General features: G+C 25.3%; 1 protein-coding gene and 1 long non-coding RNA gene across 2 annotated transcripts; both read right to left on the reverse strand.

Annotated features, from left to right (window-relative positions):
- Positions 1-1,405: 1,405 nt before the first annotated feature.
- LOC145844625 (uncharacterized) lies at positions 1,406-5,361 on the reverse strand. The gene is made up of 3 exons (XR_014370299.1): positions 5,264-5,361; positions 2,889-2,950; positions 1,406-1,541 (listed from the first exon to the last, which is right to left on the reverse strand). It is a non-coding gene; the product is annotated as an uncharacterized LOC145844625 (long non-coding RNA).
- A 697-nt stretch (positions 5,362-6,058) lies between these two features.
- Positions 6,059-7,188, reverse strand: LOC145844361 (uncharacterized). The gene has a single exon (XM_082951757.1). It carries the CDS (start codon positions 7,174-7,176, stop codon positions 6,601-6,603), a length of 576 nt encoding a protein of 191 aa, XP_082807883.1. The 5' UTR covers positions 7,177-7,188; the 3' UTR covers positions 6,059-6,600.
- Positions 7,189-17,160: the final 9,972 nt, after the last annotated feature.

The following is a 17,160-nucleotide window of genomic DNA, read 5'->3' on the forward strand; positions in this document are numbered from 1 at the left end:
AAAAATAAACAAAACAGTAAAAACTTATTGTTTCTAAATAACATAAACTTCTACCATTAAATTATAATGTTTAAAATAAACATATATCAATGAGTTTTGTCTTCACAAAAATATTAGCATAAACAAACTTATAAACTTACTATAAAATTCTACCCAGTTTAAATTTTTAGTATGATTATTCTAATGTAAAATAATGTGCTTTTATATAAATATTTTTACAAAACAAGATTTTTTTTATTGAGTTTTAAATGAAAACGACTAAAAAACATGATTTTAAAATACTGCATATATTAGTTCTAAGTGATATTAAATAAGTATCGTTTTGTTCGTCCGAAAATGCAATAGATATAACGTTATAAAACTAAGTTTGTATAGTTTTTAATTTAAAAACAAAAATTGTGATTTTAAAAACTTAATGCAGAAACATATTTTCTTATTTTTTATTAATTTACAGTCTCTAAACAATTTTTTTAATAACTTTTGTACTTACATTACAAATAAATTAAAAGATTCTCAACATAAAGTTAATTAAAATATTGTTAAGATAACTAAGATTTTCTTAAACATTTATAATACCAAATTTTGTATGTTTACAACAATGTTGATTTGGTTGTAAACTTTGTAAGTTATTTTAATTTAGACATGCTTTTACAAATATAAATTTAAAAGTATTCAAGTAGAAACGTTTTTCGTATTGAAAATTAAAAAAAACTCTCGTATAGCTAGTTTTCAGCAATTAACTTGAAAGTAAATTATTGACCAGTAATAAAAACAATTAAGAATAACTTAAAGCAGACTTTAAAAAAAAAAAATAATATGTAAACAAATAAATTCTAATTGAATAAAAAAGTTTAATAAGTAATGTTGTATAAAATATAAATGAGGAAAAAAAAACTGACAACATTTTAAACAAGTATCATAGAATAAGTAACATATATATAACATGTATAGGTATAAGTACATGATTGATGATTAGACTTAATTGAACTGTTGAAAAGTCTAATTAAATATTTAAAACTTTTATAGATTTATTTAAATAATCAGAAGAATAAAAAGCACGAAAAATAAATATGATGAGAATATCAAATACTACATAAATATAAACGTGTAAAAAATCTAAGAAAAACATTATCTGAAAAAATAATATGAACAAACTCATAATATTTAGTTTTGCGTGTTCGAAAAAACAGCAGTTTATCGTAATAAAAAGCTGTTTGTGAAATAAATAAAAATTATAATAAATATTTTACATAAAAAAAAAGTATCTTAATTTAAAATAAAAAAAGCTAAAGCACAGTACTATGTTACTATAATTTTTTTTTTAATATTTAAAGTTAAATTAAAAGCGTAACGTACATCTTGAAAAATTTTCAAGTGTTCACTAAATATACACTTTATTTCTTGAGGGTTATCTAAAATGATGAATTAAAACATCTACCAGCTAAACTACCTATTCATCGCCTTTTAGCTCGTAAATTACCATGGAAACTAATCTCTAGCTCCCCTGGTGTTAAATTCTCAATCACGTTCTGAACTTCACCCTGTAAAATAAACTGATTTTGTTGAAGTGCTTTTTTAATTTTTTTATGAAAATAAAAAACTAATTTATCTTAATTTATAAACATACATTGTGATTTTGACTATTTCAAGTTTAAACATAGTCTTTCAAATTACGAGCTGTTATAATCAGTGTTTGAAGTTTTTGCCAATCTATATGTCGTAATTTATGTGTTGTTTAACACTTAGATGTTCATGCATTTAGTTTAAAAAAATTAAGTGTAGAAAATATAAGTATTAGAACCGCAAGATTTGAGATAAAGAATGTTTGTAATAGCCCTACTTTAGAAACGAAAATATTTTGTTACAAATCTTATTTAAATTTGATTCTTAGTTGGCAACTATGTTTAAAAAAAGAATATTTAAGAGAAGGAATATTTAAATTCAGAAAAAGATTTATTTTTTCATCAAGTTTATTTTTATCTTATTACATTTTTTATTTCTAAAACTAAAGTTTAAATTTGTTTTGACAGCTTTTTAAACAACACAGTTTAATTTATAAATTCTATCTATTTTGTAAAAGAACTATTTAAAACACTAGAAATTTACCTTTTTTAAAACAATAAAAGAAAGCATATACTAACTTTTATAAAATCTTTAGAAAATATCAAAGCAATTTTTAATTTTAAATATTTTATTAGACACTGTTTTAAATATAAGACTTTTTGGATTTAATAAGCTAGTATAACTAGACTTATAGCCTATAAGATAAATATTTACATTTTTCAATATTTTTTGCACAGAGTATAAAATATTTAAAATACATGGTTGTATTTAAACTTTAGTTTGGAAAACCAACAAAAACAAAATATTACAGCTTTTAGTTCTGAAAATTGAATTTGAATATATATTTATACATACTCTATAAAATGAACATTAACTAAAAATTTTTAATTGCTCTACTATTCAATGGTTTCTTGTTTTCGAAGTGATACAAAAATGAAAAGATATCTGAAAGCCAAGCATATTTGAGGTTAAAGCAACCCTGTTGTCATTAAAATACAAACTATTAAAGTTGTGAATTGTGATATTTATTTTTAAATCAGACCTAACTTGTTAGGTCTGATAGAGATAAATAGAACAATTAATAGTAAGAACTTAATAGAGATAAATTTTTTGACCTTAAATCGCGAAACTAGAACGGATGACTTAAGTAAAAAATTACAAAATTAACGGTTGAACTTAACCAAACAATAATTTTACTTAGTTTAGAAATGATAATTTTACTACATAATTAATATAATATTGATAAAATTATAAAACATAAAGGTTTATGACACTGACAGTTCATACTACACTTATTTTTTGTTTAACTATTTGATTAGACAAACCTGTTTCAACTTATAAACAATATTCTGAACTGTAACGCCATTGTATTTGTTTCGTTTTTACTCTGAAAAATAAAAGTAAAACTCAAAAAGCATCTAAATAAGCTTTGAAAAAGTACATAATCCATAAAAAATTATTAATTGATAAATTTAAAATCACAAAGCAAGAACAAGTTTTGTTTTTGTGAATTGAAAACACTATTTCAATTTTGATTTAGCGTAATAGTTAAATTTCTATAAAAGTTTTGTTACTTTGCATCATCATCATATACTTTTAATCTAATTCTGAAAACTAAAAATTTATAAAAATTATATAGCTGATATTTCGAGAAAACTTTCTGTACTTAATGTTAAAAACAAAAGTCTACTCTTTCTCGTAATTTTCTTATTTAAGCCTTGTGTGCTTTGGTCTACATCAAAGATTTCTCAGTGGGCTCGATTTTAAACCCCTCGGGGCGATTTGGCAATTATACCCTTTTGACTTTAAAGAGGCAATAATTATTAAGGCAGCGAAAAAGTACATGGGTAAACATGTAGTAAAAGCGTGATATCTAATAAACAGAGGCGATTGTTTTACAAGTTTTTGCCAAATGAGGGATTGTAGAAATGATATTGGGAAACCCTGATCTACATACACATTACTTGTAAAAATAAAACTATTTTCATATTGCACCATGTTGATAAAAACTTAAGTAGGAATTATCTAAGAACTTGTACATACAATATTAGAACATAAATTTACTTTTTAAATTGAAAAATATCTATTAAAAAATCATACCTGCTCATGGTACATGACCTCGCTATTTAAAATTATCTTAGTTTAAAAAGTTTAATTTATTTTATTTTTATGCTGCATATGGAACTATTCACTCAACATGATTCATTCAACAGGAAATAAATGCAAAATTTAATTTAAAGCTTTTGAATCAATCATTTAACACTTTATTTAACAAAACTATATAAATATAATTTTTTCATAATCAAGGTTGCCTAAGGTATTTTTAGAAATTTCTTCAAGGTTTTTGGAAGTACAAGTTTTTTTGTCCATATATAGTACAAAATCATATTAAAGGTAAAAAACTGTCTTAATAGTATAACAACATTAAAATGATACTAAATTACTTTAAAAATGCTACTTTAAACAAGTTTTACAATAAAAAAATTAAAACCTAAAAAACTATTTAATATGATATATTTTTCGTATCTAATACGAATTTCATAATTTTAATAAAGAAGCCACAGGGGGGCTATGAGAAATTTACACTAGACTTACAATAGATATTCTGGAAATGATGATGAAGAACAAAAAAAAGGTCTTAAGTTTTTTTGGTAGTTTTGAAAATTACACTAGATATTCTAGAGTTGATGGTGAAGAGCAAAAAAAAAGTCTTAGGTGTTATTTTAATGGCAGATTTGAAACTTACACTAGATATTCTAAAGTTGTTGATGAAGAGCAAAAAAAAATCTTAGGTGTTGTTAATAGGAGGCCATAGTTTTTTTAATTTTTTTAAAGAAAGCCTTTTAAAAATATTTTGGGAAACCCTGATCTATAGGTTATAACGAGATAAGATTTTCGAATTGATTTTATACAAAACTTTATTCCCTACTTCCAATTCAACACAATATGGGTCAAGTGTGCATCAACAGGTTATGAAACAATCTAGTAGCAGCAGTTTTGTTTTTATTTGAACTAGAACTGAACTCCGTTTATAATAAAACACTCAAGAATATGACTGATGAGTCCACTAAGAACAAAACCAGTTGTCTCAGAACACAGCTTGTTGGTGCAAAAATTTATTTTGTAAATTTTTAGGGCTTGACTTATACTCTTATCTTTTAAATTCTAACTAGTGATGTACCGGACTTACTATCCGGGTCCGGCCGGATATTGCCATTTTTGTCTATCCGGATCCGGCCGGACTCTAATTTGAAAAAAAAGTCCGGATCCGGTTCCGGCCGGATTCTAATTTGAAAAAAAAAAAACGGATCCGGTTCCGGCCGGATTCTAACTTGAAAAAAAAGTCCGGATCCGGGTCCGGTACATCACTAATTCTAACCTAACTTACATTGTTTAACTTATTACCAGAAGGATAATCACAAACAGTATTTTTATAACTCCTTATTATGCAACAATCAATCAACAACAACAAAAAAATTAAAAACGTAAATTAAAAAATGTATGTAATGATCAAAGTTTAAAAAAGTAAAAATCTATAACTATGCAAGGTCTATAAGCTTTGACAAAAAAAAAATTTCGATACTCAAGTAAATGTAAGTTTAATTATTTTTTATACACAACTATACAAAATTATGTTGTAAGTTTAAGCAATGTAGTAGAAAATAACTTAAAACAAACAAATACCTTAAATATTCCTTACTTTATATATTGAAAACGTGTAGAAACCTCGCTTACTTCTGAAGTGAAGGATTACTGTATTCATGTAAAAATTCTGAGTCATCCTGGTGGAGTAACAAGCCTGTAGAAATTTTAGTTTAATAATTTTAATTAGACCAGAATTAAACTTGTCTGTTGCTAAGTATTTAAAAAAAACTTTTTATTGTACAACTTGTAAGAAGTTTAAGCTGAAATACTGTTACAAAAAGTTACAGTTAATAACAAAAGTGATTATTTTTAGTTATTTTAAATCAAATAATTTTTTTTTATTATTTAAAAACAAAAGTAAGTAGTCTTTTATTTTTATAACTTTATTCTAATATTTTTAAAACAAACCTTACAGCTTTTGAATAATATTCTCTAATATCAGTTACCATTATACTTTTAATATATATCTGTAATTTATAATATAGTATAAAAGATGCTTCTAAATAACTCAATATCTAATGTAGTACAATATTTTATATCAAATAAAGAAACGATTAATCATTTATCATTAATAAATACATTGTATAACATGTTTAAATGAAGCAAACAAATTTGACTGAAATATGTTCAACAAAAATTTTGAAAAATGTTAAAATTTAAAGAAAATAATAATTATCTTAAAGTTTATTCAACAAACGGTTTTCACTTATTAAAAATGATTTACTTTACATCTACAATTTGATACATGTGAACTTGATAAACACACAGACAAACTGTAGATATACAGTAAAATATTGATGATAACTAAAATATGTTGGTTGAAAAAGTTTTAAAATAAATAGTTGCTTCTTGTTGCTGTAAGTATTAAAAAAAGTGTATACAATTAAAAGACAGAGTAAAAAAATTTACTTATTTGTATATCTACTGCAATTTTATAATAGAGTATAAATATTTTAACAGTGAAATAGTACAAATTAAAAAAAAAAGTTGGAAGTTTTTAGAAAAATGGCTTTAAAAATATTTATTTTTTATATCATTATCAAATAACAAAATATTTTTTTTGTTTAAATTACCATAAAATTTTCCAAGTACAACAAACTTATAAATTTTACACGATAAAAAACTTTTGTAATCAACATTTTTTTTAACTGGATTGTTTTTGAAATATAAAATATTGCATTTCTGGTAAAAAAAAGACAACAATTTCTGGTTATTTCTCATCATTATTAAAAGTTAATTCGTTTTAAAAATAAAATATAAAAGCTTTTATAATCAACATATTTTTTGTTTTACTTGATTGTTTATAAAAACTATAAAGTTTTGTACTTAGGGCAAAGAACAAAGTAATCACATTTTATTATTGAACCAAGTAAATACAACAGTTCATTTGTATTAAAATCGTGTACAGTTAGCACTGGTGTATTGTGTGCACCTGCTGTTATAAGTATCTTCAGTGTAGTTCTGCAAATTACTCCCAACAACCAGATTGTGCAAATTACAGTAATTTGTGCCAAAATCAAGAAAAGCGTACCAGAGTTGAGAAGATGAAAACGCTTTCACCTCACAAGAGCTTTTGTCCTGGTTGAAATCAAAGCTGAGATCATCAACGTAGAGCATCAGTGGGGTTGTGTGAGTTGCTTTTATTTCATCAGCGTCTTCAGATGTCAACTTGTACCTGCATCTTTGATGTACCTGATCACCTTTCCCACACTTTGTGTGGTTCCAAGCATTGATCTGCTCAACCAAAGTAGCTTTTACGCTTTCACACTGCTGGTTGGTGAACTTGTAGTCTATCTTGCAAGATGCGTGAAGTGGGTAGAAAGCTTTCACTGCAACTATGCAGCTGAGAATGAGAACTACAATACTCAGTGAGGTAATTCCACAACACATCTTTTTGTTGCACTTTTTTGACACTTCTTTTTTCTTCTCATTTATTTCTGACTGGTTTACAGGCTTGTAGTCTTTCATTTTTAATTGTTATTTGTCTGAGAAACAGAATAAGTAATAAAAAATACAATAAATAAAACATTTGTTTAATTTACAATACGTAATAAAAGTAAGCTTAAAAAGAAACAAATATATGGCAGTACTTAAATAGAATATAAAAGTTTTAGCGTTTGTAAATGATAGTTCTTATATTTTCAAGTTTATATTCAAATATAAATACAAACTAATAATCAATTAACTGAAAATAAGAAGTGCGCTGGAAATATGTATAAATACATTCAACTCCTATTCACTAAAACTTACTCAGAGTTATTTACAGGGGCGCAAAATTTGAACTATAGAAATGCATACTACATTAAAAACTTAGATAAAAGTTTGTAAAATTTTAGTTCTCAGCTAAAAGATCAAAAAGCATATACATGACATAAAAATACAATAAAAACTATATCAAAAAATAAAAACTACCAAAATGAGTTAAAATGACAAATATGTCAAAGTTTAACACAAATCAAACAAAAAAAAAATTGAGATTGAGTTTTACTATACAGTCATTAAAAAAGCCTTAAAGCCAATTAAAAAAAAATCCTGCAAATTATACTAAAAATAGACTTTCCATGTTTAAACATAATAAATATCAAATGTAAAAAAAAAGTTAATTAATAGGTCACACCAGCTCCAGACAAAGTACTTACTACAAAGTTTATAAAAAAACTAGATCAGGGTTTCCCTTGGGGCTACTTAAGAAATCTAGGAGGCAATAAACCACAAAAGGGAGAGTGACTGGTAAAGGGGCTATGAATTAAAATTTATACTAGATATAATGGAGTTGATGATAAAAAGCCAAAAAAAGGCCTTATGTGTATTTAAGGGTAATTTTGAATGTTACACCAGATATTATAAGAAAATTTGAAAATTATACTAGACCAGGGCTTTTCAAAGTGGGTTATTTTAGAAAGTCAGGGGGCCATAATTTGAAACTTACACTAGATATTTTGAGTTCATGAAGCAGAGCAAAACAAAAGTTTTAGGGTAGTTTTTGAAAAATTTTAATGGTGGGGGCCATTGTTTTTTTTTAATTTCTTCAGATGGAGCCTAATGAAAAAAAGTTTAGGCAACTCTGACTTAGGACATGAGGATCATTTTTTATAACTTTATGCATTTTTAGTCTGTAATGCATTTTTGTTTGTAACTATTTTTATGTAACTATTTACCTTTTTTTTTTTTACATAAATATTTGCTACTATGTTAATTTTTGAACATTTTGTAACAGAACCAATTTTATACTTCAACTTAACATTAAACAAGGGGTATACTAATTTTTTTAAAGTTAGTTACCTTTTAACATAAATAACTAAACTACCAGTTATTTTTTACAGTTTAAAGATTTTTTAAAGTAGCTTTTGAGATATAAGCAATTCAAGTTGTAAGTTGTAAGTAAACTTTAATAGGTTTCTTAAGGAAAGTGCAAACTATAACGTTGTGTAATAAACTTAGTGTGATTGATTATAAAATGTTAACTGCTTGTTTCTACAAAAAAAAAAGAATGTTCATCTTTTAGACAAAAAATTACTATGGTGAAGCACATGACTGTCAACAACAATACACTCAACATTGTGTAACCTGGTTTTGTCCTTACTAAGACTCATCAGGCAGATGTAGCCATAACAAAACAAATTTAACAATACACTTGTGTTAACATCAAAGAGTCTGTTTTTGGGTACAGTCAAAAAATTTAGGCAACAAATCAATTGTTTCAAACTGGACAATTAAGATATTGCCAGTTTCAATATAAGACTATAGTTTTAAATAATAAGCTGAACTGAAATGAAGGTTTTTAATTTTTTGTCAAACCGAGGTTTTATTTAGAAACTTTAAATGGCCTCCTTTAACCACACATCCTATTGTAAATTTTCTTGTGATGGTGCTGCTTACTGCTATGTTGTTTGTTATTTGCAATACAAACGACCAGATATGTTTGTAGTTTGCCTGCCTTGACTCCAACAAATCCTCTGTTTAAAACAACTGACCTGCTGAGACTAAATGATGAGTATAAATTTATTATTAGTGTACTACATTGACAGAGTTTGATGTGTAGACAAAAACAAATTACACTGGCTAGTTCTCTCATGTAGACAATATGAGCTTTTCAAAAAAAAAAGTAAAATATAGGACAAGACTTAGCCTAAACTGTTTCATGTATTTGGGTCTCAGAAGTTTTCAAAACTTGATAAAAGATAATTTTTGATAAAGTTACTCTTTACTATAAATCAAGCTTGACTTACTTGATCAAGTAAACTACAAGGAGTAAATTTAGAGTGTTTCTGAATGTATTTCTTTATGTACTAATTTTTGATACATGTTTTGTACTTTAGATATGTTGGGTTTCTCTTAGTTTTTGATTGCTTAGTTAGTTAAAGAGTGGTGGTTTTACATGAATAAAATAAATTGTATTTATTAATAGTATTTTAGTATCTGTTTTGATAAATACTATTCAACAACTTGATACTTTCAGTAAGGTATTGGCTTTTTTAATTTGCAACACCTGATTGTGAAATTGCGTTGTTGGCAGTGATCTCATGATTGGATTGTTTATGTTTTCTTTTTGTTGCAGCGTTGGCAGATACTTCTTTGGAGATTTGAGCATCTTTTTTTTCCCCACACTTTGTGGTTTTTTGTGATGATATTTTAACCTTGTGAGTATTTTCTAAATAATTATCAAGGGATTTTTTTAGTTAAGATAGATAGTTTCAATTTTAATTAGTTAAATGTTAACTTTTAGAAGGGCATGAAGAATTATAGAAGTAACACTGTTAAGAAGTAACTTTTACATGCTTGAGCTCCAAAAATATTAATTGTTGTAGAGGAGTATAGTAAGCCTGATGTTTTTCTACCATAAAAAAATTAACGTATAAAAAATATATTTAATGTGTCTTTAGATTATTTTCATTTATAAATAAAAATATTTAAATATTACTCTTTTATACATAATTTCTTACTTTTATTATTAAAACTTTTATATTGTTATGGTATCATTTAAGCTTTTTTGCTACTTAAGCTTAGGAATTTTGGGGTTTTAAACTCTAAGGGCATAGGGAGGTCCACCTTTATTTTTACAAGTTGATCTTATTTTATCAAGTTTTATCTGAGCTATCTGACATTTTTGCCGCTTAAATAAATTCAAATCAACTTTTGAGATACAAGCAATCAAAGTAGGTGTGCTCAATAAAAAAGCACAAATAAAAAACGCAAAAAAAAGACTATTTCATTAAAAATTTATTTTCTCTTTCATCTTTTTACCAATATTCTTCAAATTTTCACAGAAAGTCCATTAATAAATTTTTAATATATTTATGGAGGAGTTTCTTTAATTGTAAAAATTAAAAATTTTATTACAAAAAAAATATCTATGTTTTTTGTTTTTTTATCAAAAGTTTTTATCTTTCAATATTTAAAAAATTGCAACATTAAAAGTCTTCTAAACTATAAAAGGAAAATTTTCTGAAAGTTCTCTGACTTTCTGACTAGTCTAAGAGACCTCTGATTCAAAAAAATTACAGAGAAGATAGATTTTTAGTGGTTTTTTAACTTACAAGAAAATTGACCCTGAAAAATTTGTGTTTCATATGTTTGTATTAGAAACTTTTTATAAAAAATACAACATCACAAAAGTCAAATAATATTTTCAAATTCATAAAAACTGGCTTGTAATTTGTACTTAGAGCTTTCATATAAAAGTCTATTTTATCTTATGTAAAAAGTCCCCTTAAACTTTTTAATTTAGTGTTTGCAACAAAATACTGAAATTAAATAAATTATGAGTTTATTTTAAAACTGTTAATTGAAACATAAACAACCTATACTAACAAACATAAGAATAAAAAAAGTGTGAACTGTTGATTGAAATGTTTAGGACAACTTATAGGAAACAGTTTTTGAAATAAGTAGTTACACCAAACTAAAAAAACTTTTTTGTTTACTTTTGAAATTTTTTTATTTGATTTTTTAATACAAATTTTTTGTTCCAATTAAAAAATCCCTTTATTTTTTTATGGTAATCAGTCTCAAACTCTAACCATTTCAAAAATAAACATTTTCTGGAGAAAAGTGAGTGTGTTACATCATGTATAATCTTGCCTGCCCTATTAATGTTTTACTTAAAATTATCCAAAGATATAACAAACAAAAAACTATCTTTTAAACTAATAAAAAACCCTTGGTGACAATCAAATTGGAGAACACTCACAAGACTAAAATCTCAACACTAAAAACCACAAAGTGTGAGAAAATCTTAAAGCTATCTTTTAAATCCCCAAGCAAGTGTTCCTACAACAAAAAATATTATACCAACAACACAAACATGTGATCACTGTCAACAGAATAAACTCACAATCAGTTCTTGAAAAAATACATTAAACTAGTATTTTAATGAATAAATGAATACATTAACCTTAAATAACTATCTCAATACGCAAAATAAGCATTTATTTTACTGAAATATTAGTCAGAGAATATGAACTAAAATTAAAAAATATAAGAAAAAATTTGGTTTCTGAAACATATATAGGTAGAATTAATTGTAGTCTAATAAAAGTATGAACAAAATTAAGTTATGCAATAGTAATTATACATATACAATCATAAATTAGAATAAGCACACACAAAAATTTACCATACATTACATATACTAAGGTAAACAGATAACAAGTACCAATTATGCAATATCTGCATGTAATACAAATTACTCAATCAAAGCATTCTAAACTCATTATATTGGCTAAACAATAAATTTTTGAGCTGTATTTAAACTTTTCCTTTTTTAGGTTTTACTTAAGTTTCTGGAACACGGGAAAACAACTTAGGACCAAAATACCTGAAGGAATTTAGTTTAAGTCCTGTTTAGGTCTTTCAACTACAAAATTTTAATTTTTTTAATGTCTTGTATTGTGTGCATCAACTATTTACTGCAGTAAAGCAACTGTGATCAACTTCAAATCCTCTCAAAGTATTCAGCATCAACTTACAAACTTGAAAACTAAACACCTCATTAAATTTCAGGATACTAGTTTTCACAAACAAGGAACTTTTTGGAGTCAGTGCAGGCACGTGACAAACATATCTTACAATTCTTTTTTTCATACTAACAATTGGCTTCAAATGACAACTAGCAGCACCACCCCAAGCAGATATACAATACTGGATATGTGGATAGAACAAACTGTAATACCATTTTTAAAGTACTTCTATCCAAATGATATCTCAATTTTGACATCATGAAACAACTTCTCGAAAGCACAGGTTTAAGGTACTTTGCCTTCCAATTCAACTTGTTGTCCATTACCACACCTAGGTATTTAACATGTTCACTCTGCTTAAATACTAAACTATTTACCTTAACACCAAACTCACTCTTTTTTGCAGTCCTATTAAACAGCAAAAACTTTTTCTTTGAATAATTAATAAACAATCTATTGTTACACAGCCATTAATCAATTTCTCTCAACTCCATATTATAACAGCATTAACATGATCAGAATCACAATTTTGATAACTCGGATAAGCATCATCTGCAAACAATGTCAAATCAATATTTGTAGTTGAAGATTTGTCATTTATATACACAAAAAACAACAATGAACCAAAACAAGAACCCTGAGGTAATCCAACATTTAAAATTTAACGCTCAGAAACAACATTATTTATAACAGTAGACTAACTTCAGTCTTTTAAATAATATTCAATGAAATTTAACATTGAGCATTTTATATTATAACACTTAAGTTTTGATAGTAAAATTTTATGATTAACTGTATTAAAAGCTTTAGCAAGATCCAAGAACATAGAACAATTTACCTTTTTTCACCAGCCTCAATTAGTTACTCAACAATCTGATTTACTACTAACTCAGTTGTACTATTTTTTCTAAACCCATATTACTTGCAATTCATATTATTAATCCTTTGACGAAAAGTAACCACTCAGTCTCTCGCAAACTAACAACAGAAAATTTTTAGAAAAGGGAGACAGGAGAGAAATAGGCCTACAATTATTTACATATTTTTTTTACCATTTTTATAAATTAGCACTACCTCAACATGTTTAAGAGAATCAGGAAATACACCATCCTTAACACAATTATTATACAATTTAGAAAGGTATGGAGAAAATATTTTTGCACTAAGCTTCATAAAACAAAAACTAGGGACATCAGAACGCACACTTTTATTAGGGTTCATTGTTTTAATATAATTATCAATTTCACTTGCTGATATGCTTTTAAAAACAAAATTATTTTTTACAGAATCTAAAGAAAATTCATCATGATCACAAGAACATGTGTTCTTTTTTTAATTAAATCATCAGAAATAGACACAAAACTTTTGTTTCAGTATGTACATTACCATTTTTTTTTTGGTTCACCAACAAAATTACCATGCACATTTTGCATACCATTGATTTTAGCCTGAGAGATAGGCTAAGAAGCAACAATATCGTCAATTATTTTCTAAAACTTTTTACTGTTTGTTGTTTTGTTTTCGTTTACAACCTGTTTAAAATAAAGTTTTTTAGGGCATTCAACAATTCAATTCAGCATATTTCTATATTTTATCACATGTTATTCTTTGTTTTATGAAATTAAATTGATATTATAAAAAGTTATTGGTGAAAATATAGGAGAGATAGATTTTTAATGAAACAGTCATTTTTTGCCTTCTTTGTTGTCGACTTACATGAGAAATATATTATTTTTTATTTTAATGATATGACATAACTAAAAAGTTGCTGAAATTTCATGTAATAGGAAATGGCTTGTGTTCATAGCAAAACTACTCAAGCTGAAACTATTAAGTAACATTTTATATTCAATACTCAACTTAAAATCAACTATCAACTGAAAGTATAGTTCAAATAACTTAAAAACATGAACTATTTACATAACTGAGCGAGAATAATTTTTGACTTTTGTATATAAAAGTTTCTATAAGTTTTAATAAGAGTAGCATTAAAGTAGTTTTTTATCAATTAGTATTTTACTAGGTTTCAGATTTAAGAAATACTTATCAAGAGTTCAATTTATTGACTAAAATTTGAAGACATTTTTCTAAAGGTTAGGCATTAAAGTTTAAGAATGTAGTTTAAAAAAAGCCTGTTTCAAAGTTTTAAAAAATAACGAATTCTGAGTACTATAGGCGTTTTTTACTTAAAATGTTTTTTTTTTCTAGTTAGTACTGTTTATTGAACGACTTAAAAAGGCGCTCAAAAAGTTTGGTCTAAGGACCTGGTGTACAAAGGAAACTTTCAGTTATCGTGTCGTACACCACATGCTTGAAAAGTTTTTTACGAGCTATTACACTTATATTTTATGTCATTTAAATATTTAAATCTTAAGTAATAAAAAATCAGTTAAACAAAAAAAAAGATTACAATGGCATTTCTATTTAGTTGTAAAAAAGTAGTTATAGTAGGTCTTATTTAGTTTGTGAAGAATTAGATTTATACCTGAAAATTTACGGTGATATGACAAACAATGAAGGTTTTGATAGAGTCAAGAAGGGTTATCTGTGTGAAAAAGTCACCTATGTTATAAAAGAAGAAAATCTAAAATCTAAACATCCTTATTAGTTTTGTTTTAAAAAACGTATTGTTATTTTTTTAAATTAGTCTTTAGGAATGATTTGTTTTTCTCTCATACATACAAATTTAAAACTTAACTATACATCTGATTTTTTTCATAAAACAGCAGTAGTTCCCAGTCTAAAATATGCTTACATGTGGAAACTTCCACATGTAAGCATATTTTAAACTATGAAGCTAATTTAACGAATTTTCTTAAGTTGCTTTGTTAGTTTAGAAACTTTTTTTTTAAATCTAATCAATAGTTAAAACTTTTTATGTAGTTACTAGTTAGTATATTTATTTAAAATTTATAAACTAGTTTCAGACAAAATCATATGGTTTAAGTTTTACTTAAACAAATAATTATTTTTTAAGACTTTCATTGTCCCAGGATCCAATGATTTAGTGTAGTAAATTTTTAAAAACTTAGCACAGTAGTTAACCCCTAAATAAATCATATGTGCTCATTAAATTTAAACAATATTTTAACAAAACATCTTTGTAATTTTGTTATTGGTTTAAAAGTAAATAATTGTACTAATTAAGGTGTCATAAAAAATGTGGTAAGTTTATTTTATAAACTATTTTTACGGTTAATGATAAAAATTTTTATATAAAAAGCTTTATAATTTTGTAAAAATTAGTTTAGCATTACTTATACTTCTTTTTTCTCAGTAGTTTTATAATAAATAAGTCATCAAATATTTTTACAAAGTCATCACTAAAGTTTTTTTTTAATGTATTAGATAAACAAGGTATTAATATTTTGAAGATTACAAGATTTGTCCTGGACATGACTTTAAACTGTATTCTGGTGTATGACTCGATAACCGAAAGGTTTTTTCGTACACCAGGTCCTAGGACAAAATATTTGAGCGCTTTTTTTTTTCGTTCAATAAACAATATACACAATATACACTAACCCTTAAAATGTTTATAAGTTAAGTAAACCAGCTAATGTTTTACACTAAAACCTCTAATTATTCCTTTTTTATACAATTTGTAGTTGTATAAAATCTAATAACTAGAAAATAAAAAAACAGTCAGGAATGATCTACAAAAATTCTATCATTTTGAAAATTAAAAAGTTAGAAAGTAGCTATTCAATTATCTGATACTATTTTATTGAGTATTTTTAGAACACAGCTTTAAAGCAAATAAAATTCTGTTTTACTGATGTAACTGGTTTTAGAAAATTTCATTTAGGTATACATAAAATAGCTTATAATTTCACTGCGTTAAGTAGATTATTCTTTTGAGTTAATTAACAAAGCAAAATCCTTGCAAGCAATTTACTGTTATATAAGATAATGATCAATTATAACTAACAATAATTTGCTTTATTGTGATATTCGTTGATTTTTCACTGCTATCTATGGAATTAGATTGTTACTATTTTTGTTGTTATAATAACATAATTCAGTTTTAATTAAGTTGTTCTAAAACACTTTTTTGTTTTTAAGTATCAAAATATATTTTAAATTAAAACATTGTATAACTAATTTATAGGTTTACTCATATTTGATTATCAGAAAAAAAGTTGTTTGTGCTAACTGTAAACAGCATAAATATTTTAATAGAAAAGGCTTATTGAAAATAATTGATATACAAAACTGATAAAGAGTTGCAATATTTTTTAATGAAGTTTTTAAATTTTTTTTTATTAACTTGTATCAAAAGTTTTTTGATTAAAAAAGGAACAATTTTTTATAAATCAAAAGGATTGTTTAGACAAAAAACTCTAAGATTAATTTACACGAGTTAATGTTTAAAAGTTTTATATAATTTAAGTTATCACTGTTATAATTAGGAATAACAATTTTGTTTTGTACAATTCCTGTAATAAGCATTCTAAACTTTTATTCTTTTGTTTAGGATCTCGTTCGTAAACAAGTAGATTTCGAATCTTGTTAAATAATTAAAGTTTAAAATTCGATTTGTAAACTTAAAAATAAAAAATCAAAAGCTTTAAAGCTTATTTTGTATAAAAAACTAAAACTTCATTTAATAATTATATTTTTGTGTTGGTCTAAAACGGTTTAAACTAAAATTGGTTGAAAAAATAACCAATCATGTGTACCATACTTTTGAAATAATGTTGAAGTTTAAGTTGTTTCAGTTCACTGTTGTACTGTAATAACTTAAAAATATGTTTTTTTTTATTTTATCTTTAAACAAGTCTAAAAAAATATATAATACTTTAATTTTACATGAGCTTATGTCTTTTTTTTTTTTAATCAAAGTGTTACTTTTGTGTACGGCTATTGTTAAGCATACAAAGAAAGATTAGTAAACCAGTTGAACGAAAACATACCTCAATGATTAGATCAAACACTATATATGAAACTTAGTTACTTAATTTTCTATTTATAAATTGCTGCATTAACATTT

This window comes from Thalia democratica, chromosome 9, assembly GCF_965202585.1.
Source record: "Thalia democratica chromosome 9, ktThaDemo2.hap1.1, whole genome shotgun sequence".
Classification (NCBI taxonomy): Eukaryota; Metazoa; Chordata; class Thaliacea; order Salpida; family Salpidae; genus Thalia; species Thalia democratica.